This window comes from Sturnira hondurensis, unplaced genomic scaffold (genome assembly GCF_014824575.4).
Source record: "Sturnira hondurensis isolate 20B ecotype Veracruz unplaced genomic scaffold, ASM1482457v3 Scaffold0002840, whole genome shotgun sequence".
Classification (NCBI taxonomy): Eukaryota; Metazoa; Chordata; class Mammalia; order Chiroptera; family Phyllostomidae; genus Sturnira; species Sturnira hondurensis.
Window position 1 is genome coordinate 30,572,342 of NW_028075471.1, and position 21,682 is coordinate 30,594,023.

The 21,682-nt window shown below is 45.9% G+C and overlaps 1 protein-coding gene across 1 annotated transcript in view; it reads right to left on the minus strand.

The window, feature by feature from the left end:
• Positions 1 to 2,144: 2,144 nt before the first annotated feature.
• Positions 2,145 to 21,682, minus strand: part of PLEKHA8 (pleckstrin homology domain containing A8) — a 45,806-nt gene continuing 26,268 nt past the window's right edge. Inside the window, exons 10-14 of the mRNA XM_037041220.1 lie at positions 20,572 to 20,630; positions 20,038 to 20,168; positions 18,952 to 19,022; positions 12,639 to 12,700; positions 2,145 to 7,375 (exon numbers count right to left, since the gene is read on the minus strand). Of these exons, the coding sequence (XP_036897115.1) occupies positions 7,178 to 7,375; positions 12,639 to 12,700; positions 18,952 to 19,022; positions 20,038 to 20,168; positions 20,572 to 20,630 (521 nt within the window). The 3' untranslated portion in view covers positions 2,145 to 7,177. The remainder of the gene's footprint in view (positions 7,376 to 12,638; positions 12,701 to 18,951; positions 19,023 to 20,037; positions 20,169 to 20,571; positions 20,631 to 21,682) is intronic.

Here is a 21,682-nt window from a genome sequence, read left to right on the forward strand (position 1 = left end):
AACTTTGGGTTTTGAATACCCGCCCTGCCTTACCCTGTTTTAAAATAAAAAGATAGCATGGTTATAAAACAGAAGTCAAGAAATATGGTAAAGTACAAAGAGAAGAGCAAAACAAAATCGATACCCACTTAAAAATAACCATTACTAACTTTAGGTGAATATCATTCCTGATTTTTTTCAACATTCCTGATTTCTTTTCTTTGGTGATAAAAGGGTAGAGGGTTTTTTTTTTTATAACCAGAGACATAACTTATTTTTATTTATCATGTTATTTTGCTTGTATTTAAGATAAGAAAATAAACTCAAATGATTACGTAAACTTAAAATATTTCTTTATCCCAACAGGTATTTATTTAAAAATGCATTCAAGTCTTTTTTAATTATCAAAAAATGGTTAGTTACTATGTTTTTCTTTTTCTTTTCTCAGTAATATCAACTCTGCTATAAAAATGAGATTGGCACTCTTATAACCCCCGCTTCCTGACTTCCAATTTACACCCATTAGTAAGGTTTATACTACTTGCAACATTCATCTATGACTCTAATTCCCAGTTCGGGCTTGGTTCTTTGTAAATTCAATGCTCCCACCAGTCCTTTTACTATGGGCTTCTTCATTAAGGAGTTGAGTCATCTCTCCTATCAAATGGTTCCCTTAAAAAGGGCTCATGGGTGCTTAAGTGTACCAGACATTGTATTTGACAACTTGTCTGCCAATAACCTACTTAAGTCACTTTTTTCCTACTCAGAACGTTAAATCCATTCCTCCATTGTTTCCTGTCATTAAATCTTGTGGAAAGGAAGTTTCAGAGTCTTTGGTGACTTGCATTTCCTGCCCAAACAGAGAAGAATTCTCTTTTCATTCTTTTAGTCCATTCGATTTATCAGAATATGTTTTGCTGTCAGGATAGGTTCAGGTGCTTTCTGTCAGATTTCCTAGAACCCAGGGCAATTTTTCAATCTGAAGGTTAATTTCAGGAAACTTTTCTGTATTTTATCTTTCAATACTTCTTTAGTTCCTTTCTTTGTCACCAATTACACGTACGTTAGAATATCTTTGTCTTCCTATAACCACCCTCTCAAGAATTCATTTAATCTTAAAAAAATTCTTTACCCACTGCAGTCACTCAAGTCTTTTCTTGTTATCAATTCTGCGTTTGACCGTGTTTCTCACTATTGCTAATGCATTTATTTGTTCTATAATAGGGTTATTTAGATCACGTTGTTTCCATTAACTGCCTTTTTATCAGCTCATATTATGACACTCGTTTTACTGAATTCATGCTCTTTTAAAGTTCTTTGAGAGCACAATACAACCTTAGGAATTTTGCTTCTTAGATTAGTTCTTCTTCCCCAGTGGTTTCATCTGTTCATCACCCCATTCCCTCTGCTGGCTGTAGCATATTTATGTAGCTGCCAGGTCATTTTATTTGAACTTGCTTATGTTTAAGACCATTGGCCCTGATCGGACCATTTATTTTAATAGCAAGCGCAGCCTTAGCAGTGTACACCAGCCAGGCCCGAGCCCTGCGTGGGGAGGGAGGAGGAGCCATGTACAGAGGCTTCTGTTCCAGGGACTGGACTTTGCTCTGTCTTCTAATAGTTGCATGGAGTCCTGCCGGACAGTGAATTCCAAATGGAGATGAGACATATCTACTGCATCATGGGGAGAAGATTCTTGGGATTTAGGCGTGTCTCTTAACTCAGGGGTGAGCAGGCTTTTCTTGTCCTGTTTCACCCATCTCTCCCCAGCAACACTCCCTCCTCCGGCGTGCCCCCTGCGAACACACACACCAGCCCCTGCAGAGGAAGGAAGAGATGAGGCTACTCATCCTGCCTAACTCTGAGGTTTTAACAAGAATTCTGGATTTTGCAAATTCCCCCACTGCGAGGCAGGATTAGGAGCTCCCTTCGTTCTTGCTGGAGAAGATGGTCTTTTTCTTTGGTGACCATCTTTGAAGTTTAAAGCACAGTGACAAAGGCTCCTTTCCTTGCTTCACTGCTGGTGAATTTAAGGGGTTTCTACTTAAGTTTTAACATATTTTGATAATTCATTTTTTAGGCTTTAGGGGAGGGAAATTCTGTGATGTGGACTTATTTATCTTAACAAACTACACAGAAATCTTTGAGAGAAGCACTTGATAAAATACTTTAAAAATAAGTTTATTATAGCTAATGAATATAAAATCTGACAGATGTCTTCAAACATTTTTGCAAAAAAAAGTAAACCCCACCCTCATTCCCTCTCCCCACAGTTACAGAATGAGAACTTGGACAGAGTTTTACATGAAACATTAAACATGACATCTTCATTCGCTGATTGGTCCTAAAAGGCTCCAACACATTATGTTCTAAGAAAAGGTCCATTAGAATTAAGAAATCAACGAACCACTTGACACTTGCTTTCTACTGTCATTGTGATGCGGAGGGACAAGCACAGATAACAAAGGTGGCCTGCGACAGACATTGAAAGTGCATGGATCTGGAGACCACCGACATTGGAGATAAGAATACTGGGGGTGGGATTCAGCATTGATTTAAAAAATTAATCCTAGGAAACCTATGCACATTGTAGCCTTTGGCATATGGTCTAACATGTTTCTTCTGTGTAGAGACATCATTTTGTTTGATCTCTTAATCAGATCAAATCAGCCTGAACACATGTCCCGTCCGACACAGATTGTCCACAGCCAATTTCACATGAGGTAGTTGGGCTGTTTACTGACATTCTAGTGAAGTTGTCACAACACGGGGGACTCACAGATCAAACACTCTGTGAGGCTGGTTCATGAGTCTTCTGGGAAGCAACAGAAATTACTTCTAGCTCACCCTCCTTGTCATCCCTACCTTCACATATACCCATAAAGAGACAGGCAGGCAGGGGTCTGTGTGGATGAAACCAGCTTTGCAAGGGAGACCCCCATCCCAGGGTGGTACCTGTTCATAAAGCCCAGGGAGAAAATACCAACCACACCTTAAAATACAGGTAACAGACAGAGAGGATGTGCTTAAAACAAGCAGGATCTCTTTCTTGTGTTCTCATAAGAGTTAGCTGAAAACAGGTGTTCACTCTGAAAGAGAAGTGACTCAAAGGGTAGCCGGAGAATTTTGGGACATTTGCATTACCGAGCAGTGGTGTGCGTTTGCCTTTTCATGAAAGGCTGTATACAGACAGTGCACCACAGAGACCAATGCGTGCAACAGCCGTCCCGTCGGTAACCGCACAGCCGTGCCCCAGGGCCCCCTTGCGTCGGTGCTCGGAGACACCATGCAGTTGGCCACTGTACACAGGAGCAAGGACGGACTGCAGCAGGACGCACGGAACGCTCACAGTCGGGCTGGCGAGCTGTGTGCGCATGCGGCTGTTGGAAGGACCCCTAACGACCTTGTGCCAGCTAAGCAGTCTTAAAATCCCATCAGACAGCTAGTGAGTATTTTGTCATTACTGTGAAACCCCTGAGTAAGCAACTGCAGATTACAAACGGATGGCCGGAAGCAGGACATCTCTCTCAATAATGAGCCCTACATTCGCGTCCTAGGGCACAGGTGTACTGCACACCCTGTCCCCGGGCAGGCTGTGCGGGTCACAGAGCGGCCAAAGGCCAGCGCTCTCTGATCAGACACGTCAGATAAGCTCGCAGAACCATGGCTTAAAACGTACTTTGCTTATAAACACTAAATCTGAAAGTATAAAAAAGGTTGACAATTTACCTTAAAAGGAAATTAACCCCGAGGGTGGGGGAGCTGGAGAGTTGTAAAACCTATGACTAAAATCAGAAGCAACAGACTTTGGCCAGGGATTCTGAAATGCACCATCGTGACACCAACTTCTTGTAGGACATGATATAATAGTTTAGGAGAAAAAACACACTCAATGTTCCTTCAGAAAGTTTCCAAAATGTCTCACATCTTAACTGCTCTGGACCCTCTGGCGCCCTCTCTTGCCTGGAATGTATGAGCCCCATGATCAGATTAAATTTCCTTAATAAGATCCCCCTGGAAGAGCTGAAGTAAGGGGTCTTACTTACTTCAAATTGAATAAAGAAAAATGTGCTTTATTTATTGGTCCCCATCACATTTTTTTAAATAAAAAAAAAACTTTTCCAAAAATATAAAAGTGAGAGCACTAAGTTTCTGGACATACATGTAAACACAACGAATAATTAAGAAAGAAGACTGCAAACTTTCACAGTCTGATGAACACAGCCTTTCCAAGCCAGCCCCTGACATGATCTGCTTGCCGTTCTGAGCCCCATGTCCAGAACTCCCTGCAGAGCTGAATATCAATCTCCACGCCCAGCAAAAGGGCATCCCTCCAACATGACATTTTTCAGCAGGATTAGCGATAAGCAGTCGAGCTTGCTTTCAAAGGACAAAACAGTTGCCGTCGCCACTGACAGGACTGCATTCTGTCAGACAGACTGACACACAGCCCCTACCCTCCCCCCAGCACCACGCCTGGCTCCTCCTTGGGGAGGGGTGCGAACACGAGGCCACTGTGTGCAGGAAGCACCCTGGAAGGGGTGAGCCAAACCTGCTGATCGCCTCTCCTGATACCTGGAAGTCACATTACCTTTTCCCTTGGGACCTCCCTAAAGGCTGTCCCTGAAAAGGGACCCTGAGACGTTTGAGCAACGACAGCAAGACACCTGCCTCCTCTGTGCTCGCTGTCTGGGCCGGCAGGAGCCCAGGCGTCTGGACACCTTGGCGGGTTATGGAGAGAAAGCCCTACTATCTTTTCTCTCTGTCCCCTTCTGAGACACTGACTGCAATTTAGCACGAATTAGGACATGGACTAAAACGGAGAAGCAAACATTGTAGATCCAGGAGGAGGCTCTGCCTGTGCCCAGCTCCAGGTCAGGCTGACCTTACCACCAAGTACGAGGTTCAATTTCTAGTTCTCTTTATTGAAGGGCTCTCAGGGCTGTACACATCTGAGGCAAATTTAATACACTCCAGGGAGGAAAACACCTATCAAAACATATTGCCCCTTTATGTAGTGTCGGAAAAAGGGTGAGGAGAAAATGGAACTTATTCAGATTATCCTAATGTGGGTTCCCAGTGATCCCAGGCAATATCAAACCCTTCTTCCCAGAAAACTGGGTTGGCTACACCAGCCACACCTATAGAAATGTGAAATGGCCATGCTGAGCAGCTTTCTTCGTGTGTGTTCACAGCTTCAAGGGCAAACGAGGTATATTCTGGGGGCCCACTCCCTCCCCATACGAGTTCGCCTCAGGTAACAGGGTGCACCAGCAGGTGATGAGAGGGTTCTGCTTCACAACACTCACAGTTCCCTGGTAGCACCCCCTCCCAATGGCAGGATGTCTGGTGCATCTTCACTCAAGGCACAGGCAAAGGTGGGCTGTTTTTTCAAGCTACCGTCAAGGGCAGGAGCCCCTTGGGCTGCCCTCATTTGCACACCAGCCAGAGAGGGAGAGCCGCACCGATTACTCATGGGAAGGGAACGAGCACACACACACCCCTTTGGAGATGCTAACAGAAGTGCTAAAACACAAAGTAATCGGTGTCATGTTAGCATTGTTTTTCTCCCCAGCCTTAAAACATTTAATGTTGCTTTTCTAAGTTCAGCCTTTTCCAAAAGTCCCTATGTGAGCCGAGTAGCTGCTCCATGAATTTGAGCTAAATGAGTGCCCCTTTGTCTAAAGACAGATGGAAGGCAAAACCAACACTGCTTCCGACATTAGCCTCTAAGGAGGGGCTCCCTCTGCCCTCAGACCAGCATCCTCTGGGGCTGCTCAGGCAGCACTCACCTGTGCTCAGCAAAGGAGCTCACCTTCCACCCTGGGGAACCCCTCATGGTGGAAACGCCCTTCCGGCCACTTGGAGGAAGTGGCCTCTCACGGGGAAGGCCTGTGGCCCCTCTCCCATGCCTTCTTGGTGATGTGGCCTCCTGAGACCAGGGCCATAGTCCCTGTGTCATTCTCTCCAGGCAAACGCCTACACAAGGTGGTTTTAGACAGGCAGACATCCCAGCAGTCAACCGTGGCCCAGTCCCCAAGCTCGTGAGACTGACCAGCAGCGGCACCGAGCTTGCTGTGTGCAGCTGGTGACAAAACCACGCTGCTCCGAGAGCACACACGGAACCACGGTGCCTGCCTGCAGCCTGGCTGGGCACTGTGCCGGCTCGAGGAGGAAGGCTGCCAAAGTCAACCTGGTCCTTCCCCTTCTCCCTTCAACTGGTTTGCACCCACAACCGCCTCTTCCTCTTTGAAAAAAAAGGACACATCATCGAGTTCATGCAGAAGACTGGGTATTCTGTAAACTAGAATTTAATCTCGTGGTTCTTCAAGTCTCGGTGCACAAGAATCACTAGACAGGTATTCAAACGCAGAGTCCTGAGTCCCACCCACGTGATCTGCTTCTGCAGGTCACGGCGAGGCCTGGGAATCTGCTTTCTGAACAAGCACTCCATGGGCTTTGATGCAGGTGGTCTGGATCCCACCTGTTTGTTCCCCTATTTGGAGGCTGTGTCACGGTGAGCACATAAATCCTTCACTTTTGAAATCAGGTAACAATCCCTGAATGTCACGGCTTTGCTGTGCAGCCCCCTTGCGCCATGCATGGGAAAGCACGGGAACAAGAGTGGGCGCCGGAGCACACCTGGACCCGCAGGCTCACGTCGCCCACGGAGCCCCGGAGGAGGAGGTTCTCCGAAGAAGATCTAGGGCCGGCAAACTCGACACTTCAACAGCTTCCACAGAGGGGCTCCAGTCCCTCCAGATCTTTAGTCTAATTCTGAGACGAAGGAAACACTGGCTATGAGTTGTCGTCCTTGGTATAGAATTTGCTCACTTGCAGCTTGGGTTTGGGTGGCCTGTTAAAAAACTCAAAGTCAAAAACAAAAGAAAACAGTAGCAACAAATTCATTTGTCAAATCCGCTCTTACAACTTGCTGTGCAAGTCGATACAACAACTATGATTTGGTTTCCAGGAGGCCCTTTGAACTCAAATATATAGCACCTTGATTTTTAAACACACAAAACACATATAAGCATTTCAGAAATTATACATAAAAGCACTAGGATTTGCCTCCTCCCCGCCATGCCCCCAGGTAAGGGAGGAGACGGCCGAAGCTGCTGCCAGAGAAGAAGTGGGGCCACAACTCGCGGCAGCCAGCGTGGTTCCCTGAAGGCGGGCGGCGCCAGCCCCGCGGACGTCACACCACCTCGTCACTCTCCAGTCCGTGCACCTCGTACAAAGTGTCCAGGAGGGCCAGCTGCTTCTCCATGGCAGGGAGGTAGAGGCTGAGGTCCCTCTGCATCCCGGCACTGAAGGCTGCTTTCTGGTGGTCGCCCTCCTTGATGCTTAATGCGGCCACAAAATCTTCGTAGGATGGCGCTGCCCTCAAGGCCAGCTGCAAAAGAACAGCCGGTGAGAGTGTGCAGCACGCCTCTCGTGTGTGCTTTCCTCTTACGTGTGAATACATGTGTGAACACGAACACACACACACGGCTGAGCAGAGCAAAAGAAAAAAATAGAAATATACCCTTCGAATTCATGAACTCTAAAATTTTTTTTGAAGCACCAAATCAAATAATTTTAAGGCTCAAAGAAGCACGTATGTGCTTAGGTCACCTTGAGAATGAATGACGCCTTTAAGTCAGGGAACACGGAGAGAACAAGTGTAAGGAAAGCTCCCTCACTCACAGTGTGATCCGGAGTATTGCCCTTGAACTGTCAGAATCCACCTGTGTGCACGCTGCTGCCACAGTCCTCGTCCCCACCTCGTCACCTGGCCAGCATTCCAGAGCACCTCTCTCCCACTGGGGCCTCATCTCCACACCTGCGTTTCTTCGCGTGTCTCCTAGTCCCCACACCGAGGATACTGTGTCCTCTGCACTCTTGATTGACTGTTTTCTAAAAAGGAAGGGCACTCAGGCTTTCACGCTTGTTGTCTGCTTGTGCGCTGTGCTTTAACGCATATCTGCAGGAACCCTGCAGAGTTTCTGTCCCTGTTCTACAGATGAAGGTCATATCACTAAGGAGGGACCAGGCCGGGACCTGAGCGGGGGGACTGCCTCTGTGCTTTGTCAACCGCACCCTTGCACCACATCGCTGCCCTGACAGGAGCTTTCCGGGGCCTTTTAGAACTCCCTTTATTTCAGACCACCTGCTCCCTAAGCTCACTTAAACTGGCCTCCCGGTGTCCACTGGGTCAGCTCTGCTGAGATCTAGGGAGACTTTTAGAATTTTGAATTACCATTCTACAGTTTCTTTCTGAGCACCCTTATACTTTGAATTTGAAAGCCTTTGATAATCAACCGCCCCTCCCCCTGCCACCCCGATTCTTTTTGCAACTGGAGAGGGGCTGGCAGTTATCCTGCACCTGTCCCAGCACAGGGCGGGTCAGGAAGACCTGGGCTCCACTCTCTAATCCTTCCCATGTTTGCTTGAGGAATTTAAGCAACATGCTTAACCTCCTAGAGCCTCGGTTTCCTCATCGGTGGCAGAGAACAGATACCACTTCCCTTATTCGAAGGGCTAATGGGATATATGCTCATGTGACGTACTTAACCCTCTGCCAGTCGTGTAGTCAATACTCAAATCATGGCCGGAGTACAAGGGACAGAACAGAGAATGAAGAAAAGGCCATTATCCAAAGGTAGGATGTGAGAAAATCTCCCAGAACTGAAGGATATGAGAGTCCAGATTTAAAGACCCATCCCAATGCTCAGTGTAATGAATGCCAAAGACCAAAAAGGGGAGGGCCATAAAATTTCAGAATGTGAGGATGAAGAAATGATCCTAAAAGCATCCAGAAGAGGATGAGGAACAGTTTATAAAAAATGGGATAGGAATTAGAATGACATTAAAGTTTATAATAGAGTGGAAGACATGTGCCTTCAAAATTCCAAGAAAAAATTATTATTAACCTACAATTCTATACCAACCAAAACCTCGGTCTAGGGGAAAAAAAGGGCAGAATGAAGACATGTTTGGGTACGCAGGTGCTCAAAACTTTAGCGCCCTGTGTCTTCCCTTAGGGAGCTGCTGGAGAATGGATGGATGGGACGAAGGCACAGGACCTGGGGATGGAATTAGGCGGGGGTGGGGGTGGGGGGGGTGGGGGGGTGGCGGTTCAATGTAGAGAAACCTGTGAGGAAAATCCTGGGACACAGCAGCACAACACGCCTGAGTAACTAACTCACGTTGGAATATGAGTTTAGGAAGTTCTGAAACGGAAGTCTCCAAGAAAAAAAACGTAATTCTATACTTGTGAGTTCAGAGTGATGGTGATTTGAGAGATCTGATGGTGCAGGGGAAAACACAAACCGTGCAAGAAAGAACAACAGGAGAGAGCCCCGTGGAATTTGGGCTCCCTGTGAACTTGTGACTCACAGTACCGGGATGGTGGAGGCAGGGGAGGTGAAACAGTGAGCTCTCGGAGAGCTGAATCCTAATCTCTAGCAGGAAGTTGATCTTTAATAACTCTGAGTGATAAAGCCACAATGAATAACAAACAACAAACTGCTGGGGTTGCGGAGGTTTTAGAAGAAAGGGCCTGTGCTTGAAAGTGGCAGACGGTTTGGGGTGAGTCCGGGAAGAAGGAAGGAAAAGAATCTTAAAAACCAGCAACTTAAAACAAATGATCGGCAGTAATATTGAGGGCCTTCAAAATGTTCTTGCTCTGCAACTTTGGATGCATTACCTCACCTCTTTGGCTCTCTTGTAGTTGTTTCCTCTACAAGTAGGGAAAATAAGAGAGCCTGCCTCAGGGTTGAATTAATAACTTTACATACATAAAGATCTTAAAACAATGTCCGGTGCATAGTAAATGCTCAAATTTTAAGTTCTGGTTGTAATTGTTAGCATTAGACATAGGAATTCTATTTCTAGGAACCTATGACCAAACAAGAGGTTTTTTAAGTCAAAAATGCATATGGACATGTGCTGTTTTATCTGTAATGACAAACTTAGAAACAGCTTAAATTTCCAACACAGAGGGCCGAGCAAATAAATTATGGTATCGCTACAGTAGGGGAATATGGTGCAATCACTAAAAGTAATGGTTTTCAATTACTCCAATGGACTCATGGCATTTAAAAAAGGTCACAACAGAATCTATTAAGTGTGGGGGAAGAAGAATACAAAATTATATTACAAGCTACACATCAAAAAAAATTACATGTATGTGCAAAGTATACAAAGTGAAGATAATTATATATATAATATAAATATGTAGATATAAAATAAATACTTGTAAGTAGATATATATTTAGATAACACAAAATTAAATGGAACATTTAAATATGTAAAATACATAAAAAGCGAAGAAGGTAAAACGCAAAAATGTTAATAATGATTAATATGGAGTGAAGAGAATATGAACAATTTTAATTTTTTCCCCTTTCTATTCTTCTATAATTTCTACAAGGTGCTATGATGTGTCTAAATTCCTCCACATGGAGGAAAATGCCCTAAAGACTCATGCTTACGATAAACTTTCTGCTATAGCTGCATTCATGTTGACAATATCTCTTTGATCATTAATATTTCAGGATGTAACTTTACCTTCACACTGAAAAATAACACACTATGTTTCTTGCACATGGGGCAACTCGATATTCTTACGCTTTGTCATCTCAGCAAGCGGCGTGGCTGTCAGACACCGGCAAGCCATCGCCGCGTTCACTCAGGGAGGCGGAGCAGCAGCGGCGCCCGCTCTCTAGTTATGCACCAGCCGTCTCCATCATTCTGTCTCCACTGCGGAGGCTGTGACGCCGGGAATGGGCACGGGCGTGTGCAGACCACACCTGGGTTTGGACCTGGGCTCTGCCATAGCCGCACTGTGGGGCTTTGGGACCAGGATTAGCAGTTCTGAATTTATGAAACAGTGGGAGGTAATCCTGAGGGTTACCAGAAACAATAACCATGAAGCACCTGGCACAACGCCCAGCACATCACAGGTGTCTGAGAGCTCACGGTGGCTATTGCTATGACCACTGAACATGCACGGAGGTAAGCGGGAGCAGTTTGTAGCTCCACTGGTCTGGCTCCTATTTATCTCCAAATAAATAGGAGATGAATAGGCGTGCTTTCAAAAAGAACTTCATTTTCATTGAAGTTTGGTTTCTTCCACTTTAGTAAATTCTTCCCATTTTCTTTATTTGCCTCCCAGTAAATCATAATCTAACAGTTCCTAAAGTGGGCAAATGATGTCTCCTATCCTTTTAATCAGTAAAAAGCACCACCTGCAAGGCTATTTTTATCCCCCCATTTTCCAAAGGACACTCCTGCTCTATGAGGTTTCCCAGCATCCCCCCCACCTGAGCCTCTTCCTGGCTGCTTCAGACAGTGACCCACCTCTCCCGGGTTGGGGAGCCACAGCATGCAGGCTCCTGCTGACAGGCAGGGCTGCCTGCTCCCCACAACAAGCTAAGGGCTCTGCCCCCCAGGTGTGTGTCCATTTTAGGCCTACGTGCTGGGAAGGAAGGAGTGGTGCACACAGGAGTGGAACACATGAGTACAAACACCTTCACGATGAAAATAATTGGGTAAGAAGAGAATTCTGGTCCTAGCTGCTGACATGCCTGATTCAGTTAGTACTCAATGAAATTCAACTAAGAAAAAAAATCAAAATTTGAGAATGGACAAAACTGAACACAACGGGCAGCAGGGGGCTGTGAGCCTGCGGGCATCACCAGCTTCTTCCCCTCAGTGGTGAGCACTGGGCGGCTCCTGCCTCCTATAACAGGTGTGGAACAGGGTGCAGAATGGGGTATAGGCTAAGAACTCCCAGTCCCCGGGAATATAGGAAACCCCTCTGATTAACCCCGAGAGGGCACTGGGGAAGCTTATCACGCCTCCCAAGAAGCAGAAAGCCCCATGGGAAACGGGAGCTCAGAGTAAATATTTAAACTAAAGGCAGTGCCAGTGGCTCCTTGGCCACGTGGGATGAAAGGGTGTAGAACCCCTGCCTCCTGCCACGAGAAGGTGCCATGTGGTTTTGGATTAAGAGCTGGAGAACAGGGCTGCACAGCTGGTGGAGCTGGAGACTGTGGGGCCCAGCCAAGCCTGGGTTAACGGGGGTGCCTCCGGTGCTGAGCTACGATCAGCAGTGTTAAGCTGCAGACTTCTTCTTCCCCTAAGAGACGGTGTCTGGTTGGCATATTCTGAAACCAGCTTGATTTAGCAAAAGGGAGGCAGGACTGTGTGTGCGTGTGCATGGGTGTTTAAAAGAGAGTGGGATTTAACGGTGAAATTCTGTTATTATTCTGAACCTGTAAAACTTTCAAATAAGTAATTCCTTTCCTTTTTACCAAACCCTGACAAGCACAGATCTTTTCCGCGGTGGGCAACAGAACCCAGTGGTTCTCTCACACTGCCTGTGTGCCGACACTCTGCACTACTTTATAGCTTGAAAGGCAACCACTTTGGAGGCAAATCTCTGCAGGCTGCTGGAACTGGATGGGGCAAGGCAGACTCTGTGACAGTCTTTTCTGCTCTAGACACTTTTTATCGCCAACATTTCCACGCAACAGAGACCAATGGACTTAAATAAGCAACGCGTTTTTCTTTTTCTCGGAAACAAAGTACAGAGACACCACGCACACAAAACAAACAGAGCCAGCTCTGCTGTGACCCTCAGGATATCAGGAGGCCGAAGGGTTACTTACTGCAAAAACCCCTCGGACGACCCAGCCGTGGTGCTGCCGTAAGGTCTTTCCATAGGCGTTATCTTGAAAAAGAAGAAAAGCCCCGTGAGGGACAAGTTCATCAGAATTTGACACGCTGGTTGTATTGCATCCTTTCTAACGTATGCAGGAGCTCGGTCCTGCTGGTGCTAGGAGCTGATGAAAGACGTCTACGTATGAGATCACGTGCACCAAAAATCTTGGGTAGTACCAGCCGCAGCCCCATTTAATGAATGCTTAGATCCATCACAAAATATAAGGATACTTTAAATTATAACACAGGTGGGGGGTGGTTCCGAGGCATGGCCAGATTTTGAGGACCTTTGCTACCACATGAAGGATGCTGAACCTTTGTCCCCTAAGGCATGGTGGCAGTTTTATAAAAATATCCCTTCCTGCTTTTTTCTGATTTCACAAGTAATGCATGCACATTGTTAAAAATATGGAAAACACAAAAAGAGGGAAACGAAAGAAACCTACATAGCCATGCCTCTCGGAGGTAACTGCCGTGGGCATTCTGGGGTGGACTCTCCTAGTCTTTTGCCTACATAGAGAGTTTACTTTCTCTAACAGTCATGACCAGTCTCATTTGGGGTCATGGTGCAGAAGTCAGAAGGTGACACTCCCAGTCTTTACAGTGCACCAAAAATGTAGGCACCCCCCCTGCCCCCCAGTCCCTGAGCCTTCAGCACCCAGCCCCCTGGCTGGACAAACTGCCTGTTTACAAGGGCTCTGGATCCAGTGCTGTGCCAACCTCTGAGACTTCATACCTTTCCTACACTTTGTCATGTAAGTCAACCATTCAAGAAAGCCCAGAAATCTTTCTCCACATCCTCCAATAGGGCAGCCAGAAAGCAAGGGAGCCGGGAGTCTCAACAATGTGGGCGGGGAGCCTGGTCTATGGCAGAGGGAGTGTCTGCGGGGCACACGGTCCTGGCCCTCCTGGGTCGCAGCTATTCCTTATCGTGTCTGCACCCTGCCAGAGAAGAGTCCCAAGGGCAAAAACATGGGCCGGGGAGCCTAACGGGAGAAGACAGTGACAGACAATTCTGGCTGGGATCTGATTCAGGCCCAGCAATACCTCTGCTACAATTTAACACCAACAAATGAAATTAAAGTCATCAAAAAAAACTTGTCCAAAGTCCTTAGCCAACTTCTAGGGCTGCAAATGCCCCTGCCACAGGAGGCTGCATTAAAATGAGGTCTAAGCCTGCCCTATTTTGGCTACCCAGAGATTACATAACGAAATACATTAATCTGCATGGTAACACCCATTCATTGTCATCACACGTGTCCTATAATCTGCAAGTATTTTTGGCGTCAGAGAGACAGAAACGATGAACTTCTCCAGTTCTTTGAGATGTGTCACTTCCTCAGAGATTGAGTCAAAATTCCTGAGCAGGAAGCCTTGAGAATCAGTCCCTCTGCCCAATTCTCTTCCTTTACAAATGATGAGACAGAAAGCCCAGAGAGACAGTGACTTGCCCAAGGTCACAGAGCTGAGAGTAATGAGAACTTGGGCCATTCTCGTTACATTGAACCATTCTGCCAAAACCTAATGTTTATCCCTTACATTACAAAACAAACTAATGAAAATGAACAACGTGCCCTTTCCAGCCACTTCCTAAAAGAACTGGGACTTTATTCTGTGTATGGAAACAATATGAATGTGACTTCTTTACAAGCAACTCGAAAACTCGCTGTGAGGTTTTCAGAGATCATGAGAACCACCTTCCCATTACTGTGGGTGGACAACATTGTGTCCAGAAACTGAATATATGAGACAGTGTTTCTCCATTATAAATCCATAATCGGTAACTTTACAAATTTACTTTGGGTTGCAGTGAAGACAAAGAAGGAATGCAAGTCTGAGGCTGAAGAGAGAGCTGAGGAGGCGGACGCCAAAGCCAGGAAAGGCAGACTTGACCCTTCGCAAGCTCAGGGAACAGCAGTAATCGCCCAGGCTGTACAGGGCGACCCTGGCTAGGTGGTCTGTAAGGAGGAGTCAGGAGCTGGGGAAGGGTTGAAAGTAAATAAACAATGAAACATCATACAGAGTGAGAAAGGAAGAATAATACGATTGTATATTATTGTGTATAATGTGACACCATGCATATGAGTTTAAAATATACACCAAAATACTAGATACTGTTTATGGACACAGAAACATAGAGTAAAAATGTGAAAATGTGCATTATATAATGACAAACAGCAAATTCTGGATGAAAATCTTCTCTGGCAAAGGAGAGGAGCCATGGGGCCAAAAGGGTGGCACACGGGCCCTGTGCTGAACTATTTTACATATTTGATAAAGTGGTAGATATTTGTTAAATGTCTGAAAGACTTATAAAGTACCAAGCTGCTAGGAAAATCCCCTCTGAATTGTTTATAGTGACCAAGCTTCAGGCAGAATGAATTGTCCGGAGAAAAGTCGATTTGGTCAGCAGGGGGCAGAGGTGAGACACGTGCCCGAGCTGCCTTCCGTGACTTCAGGCACCATCAGGACGGAACTGGTGAGTACAGCTTGGTTCACGCTCCACAGTGTTTTCAGAATAATTAGTCTCATTATAATTTGACACTAAGCATCTCCGAGTACGAGTTCGAGCTTTGTCATGTAGCTCTCCTAGTCCGTGAAAGCCTTTCGTATCAAACACATAACGGAGCACACTGGAGCTCTTGGTGGGGTTAATATTTACCTGACATTTATGGGACCATTCTGAGGGGAGGGGCGTGCCAATATGCTATCCCGGGCTGGGGGCACAGTGCAGAGCACGTAACATTTAGTACAATGGAGCATGAAATGCCAGAGCAACTTGCCTTCCTTCCTCTTACAAGGATGCTCTTTGATACGGCATCTGCGGACAGAGGGGCTCAGCTACAGGCTGGACCGTTAAGCATATCCCCCTCATGGAGCCGACTCTTTCTGAGAACGACCTCTAGAGAATGTCACAGGACACTGGAAGTTCACAGCAGCTCTTGGCATAAGGCCACCCCCAACCCCCCCTCTAATTATCATTATGGGGAAGCCACGTGATGGCTCAAGTATGAAGGGCCCCAGTATAAAGCCCAAGGCTTCCCCAGCGACACTGGGGACTCGTTCTAGGTCATGGAGCTGCAGAACAGTGACTGTCCATGTGCTTTCTGGGGAGTGAACAGGTGCCAAGGCTTCTGTTACATCACTCAGGGCTTTTATACATCATCTCCCAGTTTCAAGGCCACGAAGATTATATGTTTCAGGAACATTTACCTCAAAACCTTTCAAATTTGGTAGTGCCATTCACTAACTAAAGGCTTATCTTTAATTTATTCCAGCCTTGCTGTTCTAGGTTGGGAAAATGTTTCAGTCACTGGAGAACCAGCTCATCACCATGAAAGGAAGGCACAACCGACCGATGCTAAGGGGAACTCGGGGGTTTCCACGCCCTGGCCCTGCACGAGTGGGTCTCACACTGCAGTGGGAGTAGGGGCGCCTCCACGAGCCGTTAACACAGAGATGGCTGGGCTCTGCTGGACTCTCCGCGTGGGCGGGCACCGACTGGGGCTGGGAAGTCTGCATTTCTGGGAAGTTCCCAGGTGATAAAGATGCTGCTGTCTTTGGACCACTTTGAGAACCACCGATCTAGATCTGAGACCCTAGGGGCACCATGTGCCCTCCCTGTACCTCAGTTTCCTTGCTGAGGGAAGGCAACCTCCTTCCACTGGGAAGAGTAAACGAAGTGTTTATCAGGAACCTGCTGTCTCACCTGCAACGCATGCCCTCTAAGTGGTAGCTGTTATTACAGTAACTCAAATCTAATTTTAGAATTTGAAAACATACAATTTGATTCACCTATATATGGCATATAAACTGACATACACTTTCTTTTACTCATATACCCAAACTCCCTCATTTCAGGTAAGATATCAGTACCATTTATAAAGGCTATGATTTTGAAATGAGAAAGGAGAAGCTGTGAACAAAGAAGAAATGAGCCTATGGGCTGTAAACAGTCAATGTGGAAACATTTCCAACAAAACTGTATGTGTGTGCACAGAGCTGCTCCTGTCTGCGCTTGGAGGGGAGGGTGGGTTGGTTGGGGAAACCTCTCTCCACATTAACCAGCAGCAGGAAACGAGAGAGCCCCATAAGGAAGTTATAACGTTATTTAAGTCATGAAAACCTCTGAAATAATTCCGCATATCAGATGCACATCTCAAACTGACAGCCCCCTTTCCTTCCCACTGAAGACAGCGCTGAAGGGGAAAAGGGGGTAGGAAAAGCTGAGACTGGCTGTGAACTATTTCAGTTCTGAAGCGGCATTTGCTTTTCAAAGTCTTCTCTCTTCACAGAGTCAACATTTCCTGGTCTACTTTTGTCAAAAGTAGGGGAGAGTAGGGGGCCAACATAGGGGTGAATGCAGGACAGAAAGGGTGTAGCCTTCACTCTCTCCCCGCCTCTGGGTGCAAAGCTTTTCTTTGCACGTGCTAGTGTTCCGCAGGCAGCTGGGTTCTCTATCTCCCCCAACCCCACCCCCTCCCCTGCTCCAGCAGAGGGGGAAGGAGATCAGCATTGCCCTCCTCACGGACAGCCACTCAAAGCATCTGCATCACGTGACAGGCCCCCTGCAGAATCGAACACAGCCTGCATTTCCTGCAGGTGGAGGAGTCTTTCTCCAAGCCTGAAACAGCCACACTCTGAAGAGGAATTTGTGGTGTGGTACCTGAGCTTTATAACCTTTCCATTTCTGGTCTGAGACCAAGAAACCCCATTTCCGGGCAGGCTGGTCATCAACTTCACATGTCATTATGATAAGAACATGAATGGCAATAGAAGCTATTAAGTGCTTGTTAGGTACCATTTTTCTGATCGTTTCACATGCATGAACCTATTTAATCTTTACAGCAACTTTGTTAGGAAAATGGTATCATCATTCCTCAGGTGAGGAAACGGAGAAACAGAAAGGTTAAGTAAACCAAGGGTACAATGCTATGGAATCAGTGGTGGAATCCAGAGAGCCGTGGTCCGAACTGCTCCACAACCCTCAGAGCTCCACCACACTGGTCAGGGGTGTGAGCAGTTGCGTGAATGTAATTTCAGTGCTGAAATCAGGACACGCAGCGGGGAACGCAACTGAGACTGTCCTGGAAATTCAGGGACATGTGAGAAACCCCAATACATAGGCAGCCCCAGGATGGTGGAGACTTTTCGTTGGGGAAATGAGGACTCTGGAGGCAGGAGCCCCAAAGTGACCCTGCTTCAAACTCTCTGTGGTCCTGGCACATGAGTTAATCTTTCCGAATTCTGGTTGCCTAACCTGTACAAGTGGACTGATCTGAGGGTTAAGCTGTCTAAATTCTTCATAAAGTGTTCCAGAAACATCAGTTTTCACTGTTCCGTGGCACATTGGCAGGTTTCTAGACAGAAAAATCATGGGCAATCGTGTGGGGGCAGAATCCCTCAGGCCTCCTGGCCCAGGGGGAGGACTGGCAGAAGGAGGTAAGATCCCCAAGACTGACAGAACGCTGCAGGGACACTGGTCCCCGCTGCCCAAGAGAAGTGTCCAGTGCATCCATTTCACTATGTATCATCGTGGTTACTTAGAGCTTGACCCTGGGCTGCTTCTCTACACCATAACCATACGGGACTTCGAAGCAACATGTGCACTCCCCTACGCGCCCCCGCCCCCAGCCCCAGGCCTCAGGGCCCATGCTGGAAGAGTTTCCCACAGGTCAAACGTGAGAGCTCAGCCACTCTGTTAGGAGCACTATGAGGATGCTTCCAACTCTTAAATGTCATCAAAACTGACCTGATAGATACATGGATTAAGCACCTGTTCTAGCCCTTGACCAAGGCCCTGACCCCAGGCCCAGCTCCCACTACAATAACGGGGCATGTGGGCCCCAGAGGGCCACCAGATCCACCTCACCCCAGAGCAAGCTCCCAGGGCTCCCCACCCCCCAACACTCGCCTCCCTTTGGCATTTTACAGGCCTGTACTGTATCTGAAGGTTCATTCAGGAAGAACAGGCTTCTTGGAAATACTAGGTTCCCCTATTAAGAGCTGGCTTTCCATTAATTTTGCTCTTCTCTAAGATACACTGATTTTTCTAAGTTAGTTCTAGGTTACCAGGTGACTACCTCATGGGTTCTTTTTGAACAAAGCATGTAAGAAAGAAACAATTAGTAATGATGAACAAAAAGGAAACAAAATCAAATCCTGAAAAGCAGGAATTTCCCCTACACCCTATATCTCGCTCCAGGGGTCTCCACTCCACATCCTGTTCAATCTATCAGTCAAAATGTATGAAACACTTACTCAGGGCTGTCTGGATGTCCTTTTCTCCATTTTTCACTTCTGTTAAAAATCCTTTCAAAAATTTAAGGCCTCTAAAAACAAAAAAAGAGAGGAAGAAATGTTAGTTTCAAAATTCACTTATGTTCAGTGGGCAGAAAGAAAAGGCAGGCTGCAGTTGCTTCTCCTGCAATACCTCGGGCACGGCAGGGGCCAGGCTAAGCCACTGGCTGTGCTTTCTGAGTTTTGTCCTGTCCTTGCCCTTGGACCTTGCTCTGGCCCTTCTCCTCTGATAGAGCTCACAGTGGTCTCCCAAATGTGGTCCCCGGGGACCACAGCTTCAGCATCACCTGGGAATTTGCTAAAGCGGAAGATTCTGAGCCCGCTGCAGACGTGCTGACTCTGAAACTCTGGGTTTGGGCTGGAGCCACCATGTTTTTAACAAGCCCTCCGGGTGACTCTGATGTCCCTGAGGTTTGTGATCCACTGGCTTAAACCAAAATCGGTCAACTTCTGCCCTGGCTGGCATAGTTCAGTGGATTGAGCATAGGCCTGCGAACCAGAGGATCACAGTTCGATTCCCAGTCAGGGCACATGCCTGGGTTGCAGGCCAGTTCCCTGAAGGCCAACTCCCAGCAGGGGACGCACAAAAAGGCAACCATACATTGATGTTTCTCTCCCTCTCTCCTTCCCCTCTAAAGGTAAATAAATAAATAAATAATCTAAAAAAAAATTAGCTTACATTTAAAAAAAAAAAGAAAAGCTGTAATAGTATAATGAACACACGAACACACACTTTTCACCTAGATTCAAGTAGCTTTAAAAAAAAAAACCAGTGAACTTCTTTATGTTTTAATCTTATGCACACTGTGTGTGGACAATGTTTATCACCATTAAGAGAAAGGCAAAAAAACAAACAAAAAACCAAGCAAAAAACCAAAACAAACAAAAAACCAAAATACCACCCCAAAAAGGTGGTCTTCTTTTCGTTAGAACCTCTAGAAAAGGCTGTGCGGTGAGGCCAGGCCCTTCACTCAGAAGTGTTTCCCTTCCCATGACAAGGGTTTTGCAGAATTTTAACGGTGGCCCCTCCCTCTGCAGCAGCCTCACCTCTTCAGCCACAAGAGGGCTTCGGTCGCCGAGTTCCTGACCTGGGCCACGTCGGCCTCCACCTCGTGCAGCACGATCTTCTGGAGGGTGGCAAACTTCTCCTTGTTGGTGATGTACTTCTGATTCACTTTCTGCGGGCAGAGCAGGTGGGCAGTCTAAGCTCAAAATGCTAAAGCGACCAAGCACATCACTATAGCAACTGAGACTTTTACGTCCGTCCAACGGGCCTCTAAGAAATCAAAATAAATGTGGCCCGTGTGACTTTCTTCCCTGTGTTTGCTGGCTAATGTTATTTTTGTTTGAGAATTCTTATGAGCCTTAAGCTAGAATTAAATGGTTAGTTCTCAGGGTTTTAAAATAGTCTCTTTAGAGTGTTTTTCCTGCCCCAGGACCCTTCACACAACTGTCCTGTACCAGGTGTCTGTACTTCCTACTCTGAGACCAAACTCCACAGTCATTCGTTTCTGAAGGAGATTTCATGCAACTCTTTCCTCCAAGTCCACACTCTCCCCAGAGACCAGGTAGTATATTCACCTTAATATTTCCAACGAGATCCATTTTAACAGGGGCAAACACTGTAGGGCCAAGTTTATCTAAAAGAAAAAATTAAAAAACAGCTTTGAAAAAGCACTTTTTTTCAAGTGGAAAATATTTTTATAGTATCAGTAAATTTAGCAGCCCCCCCACCAAAAAAACCCTTTTATATTTTATTTTTAAATCATTTTCTAAACATAAGCTTCAAAAGCTTCTAGGATACGACCCTGAGGTGAGTAGCTATACCAAGGCCCTAAGTGGCAGGTGAGGATAATCTCACACACTCGGAATACACAGTGTACCCCTTAGGGCTGTTCCATCCAACGTGAGAACTGTTACATTTGTGGCCACTCAGCGCCTGCAGTGAGCTTGTCCAAACTCAGATGGGCTGTGAGTGTAGGACAGCTAGACACCAGAGGTCGAAGATTTAATGCCGAATACCTCATTAATGATTCTTTTGTACTGATTACATCTTGAGATAGTATTTTGAATATTCTGGGTTAGATAAACTAAATTATAAAAATAGTTTTATGTTTTGTTTTACTCTTTTATGTGCCTGCTAGAAAATTAAAAATTATACACATGGTTTGAATATTTCGGGTGGACAAGAACAACGAAGCACATAACATAAGTGGGTGTAGCTAGAAAGCCAAAAGAAAATGTAACAGAATTCTAAAAAATACTTGAGAGATCCAAAAGGAAGGCAGGAACAAAGATAGGTAGTTAAAAAGCCAAAGAGGAAATGAAACTGAAATACTATAAAATAACATTAATTGGCTAGAAGTCAAGAAAAGAGTAAAAAAGGAAAAAAAACCCAGATAGGACAAATATTGGCTTGGCCAAAAAGTTCGCTTAGTTTTTTCAATAGGATGGCTCCAGTAGTGCTTAGCTGTCTTTAACTTCATTTGAAACAATTCTGTTAGATTATATTGTGACAGCCGTCATATCAGTGTGCATTTAAAAAAATCAAAATTAGTGAATCTTGGGGCAGCCATTTTGATATTGAAGATGGAAGAAGATATGAAACATTTACAGCATGTTACATTATTACAGCATGTTACATTACCTTCATTATTTTAAGAGAGGTAAAAATACAACTGAAATACAAAAA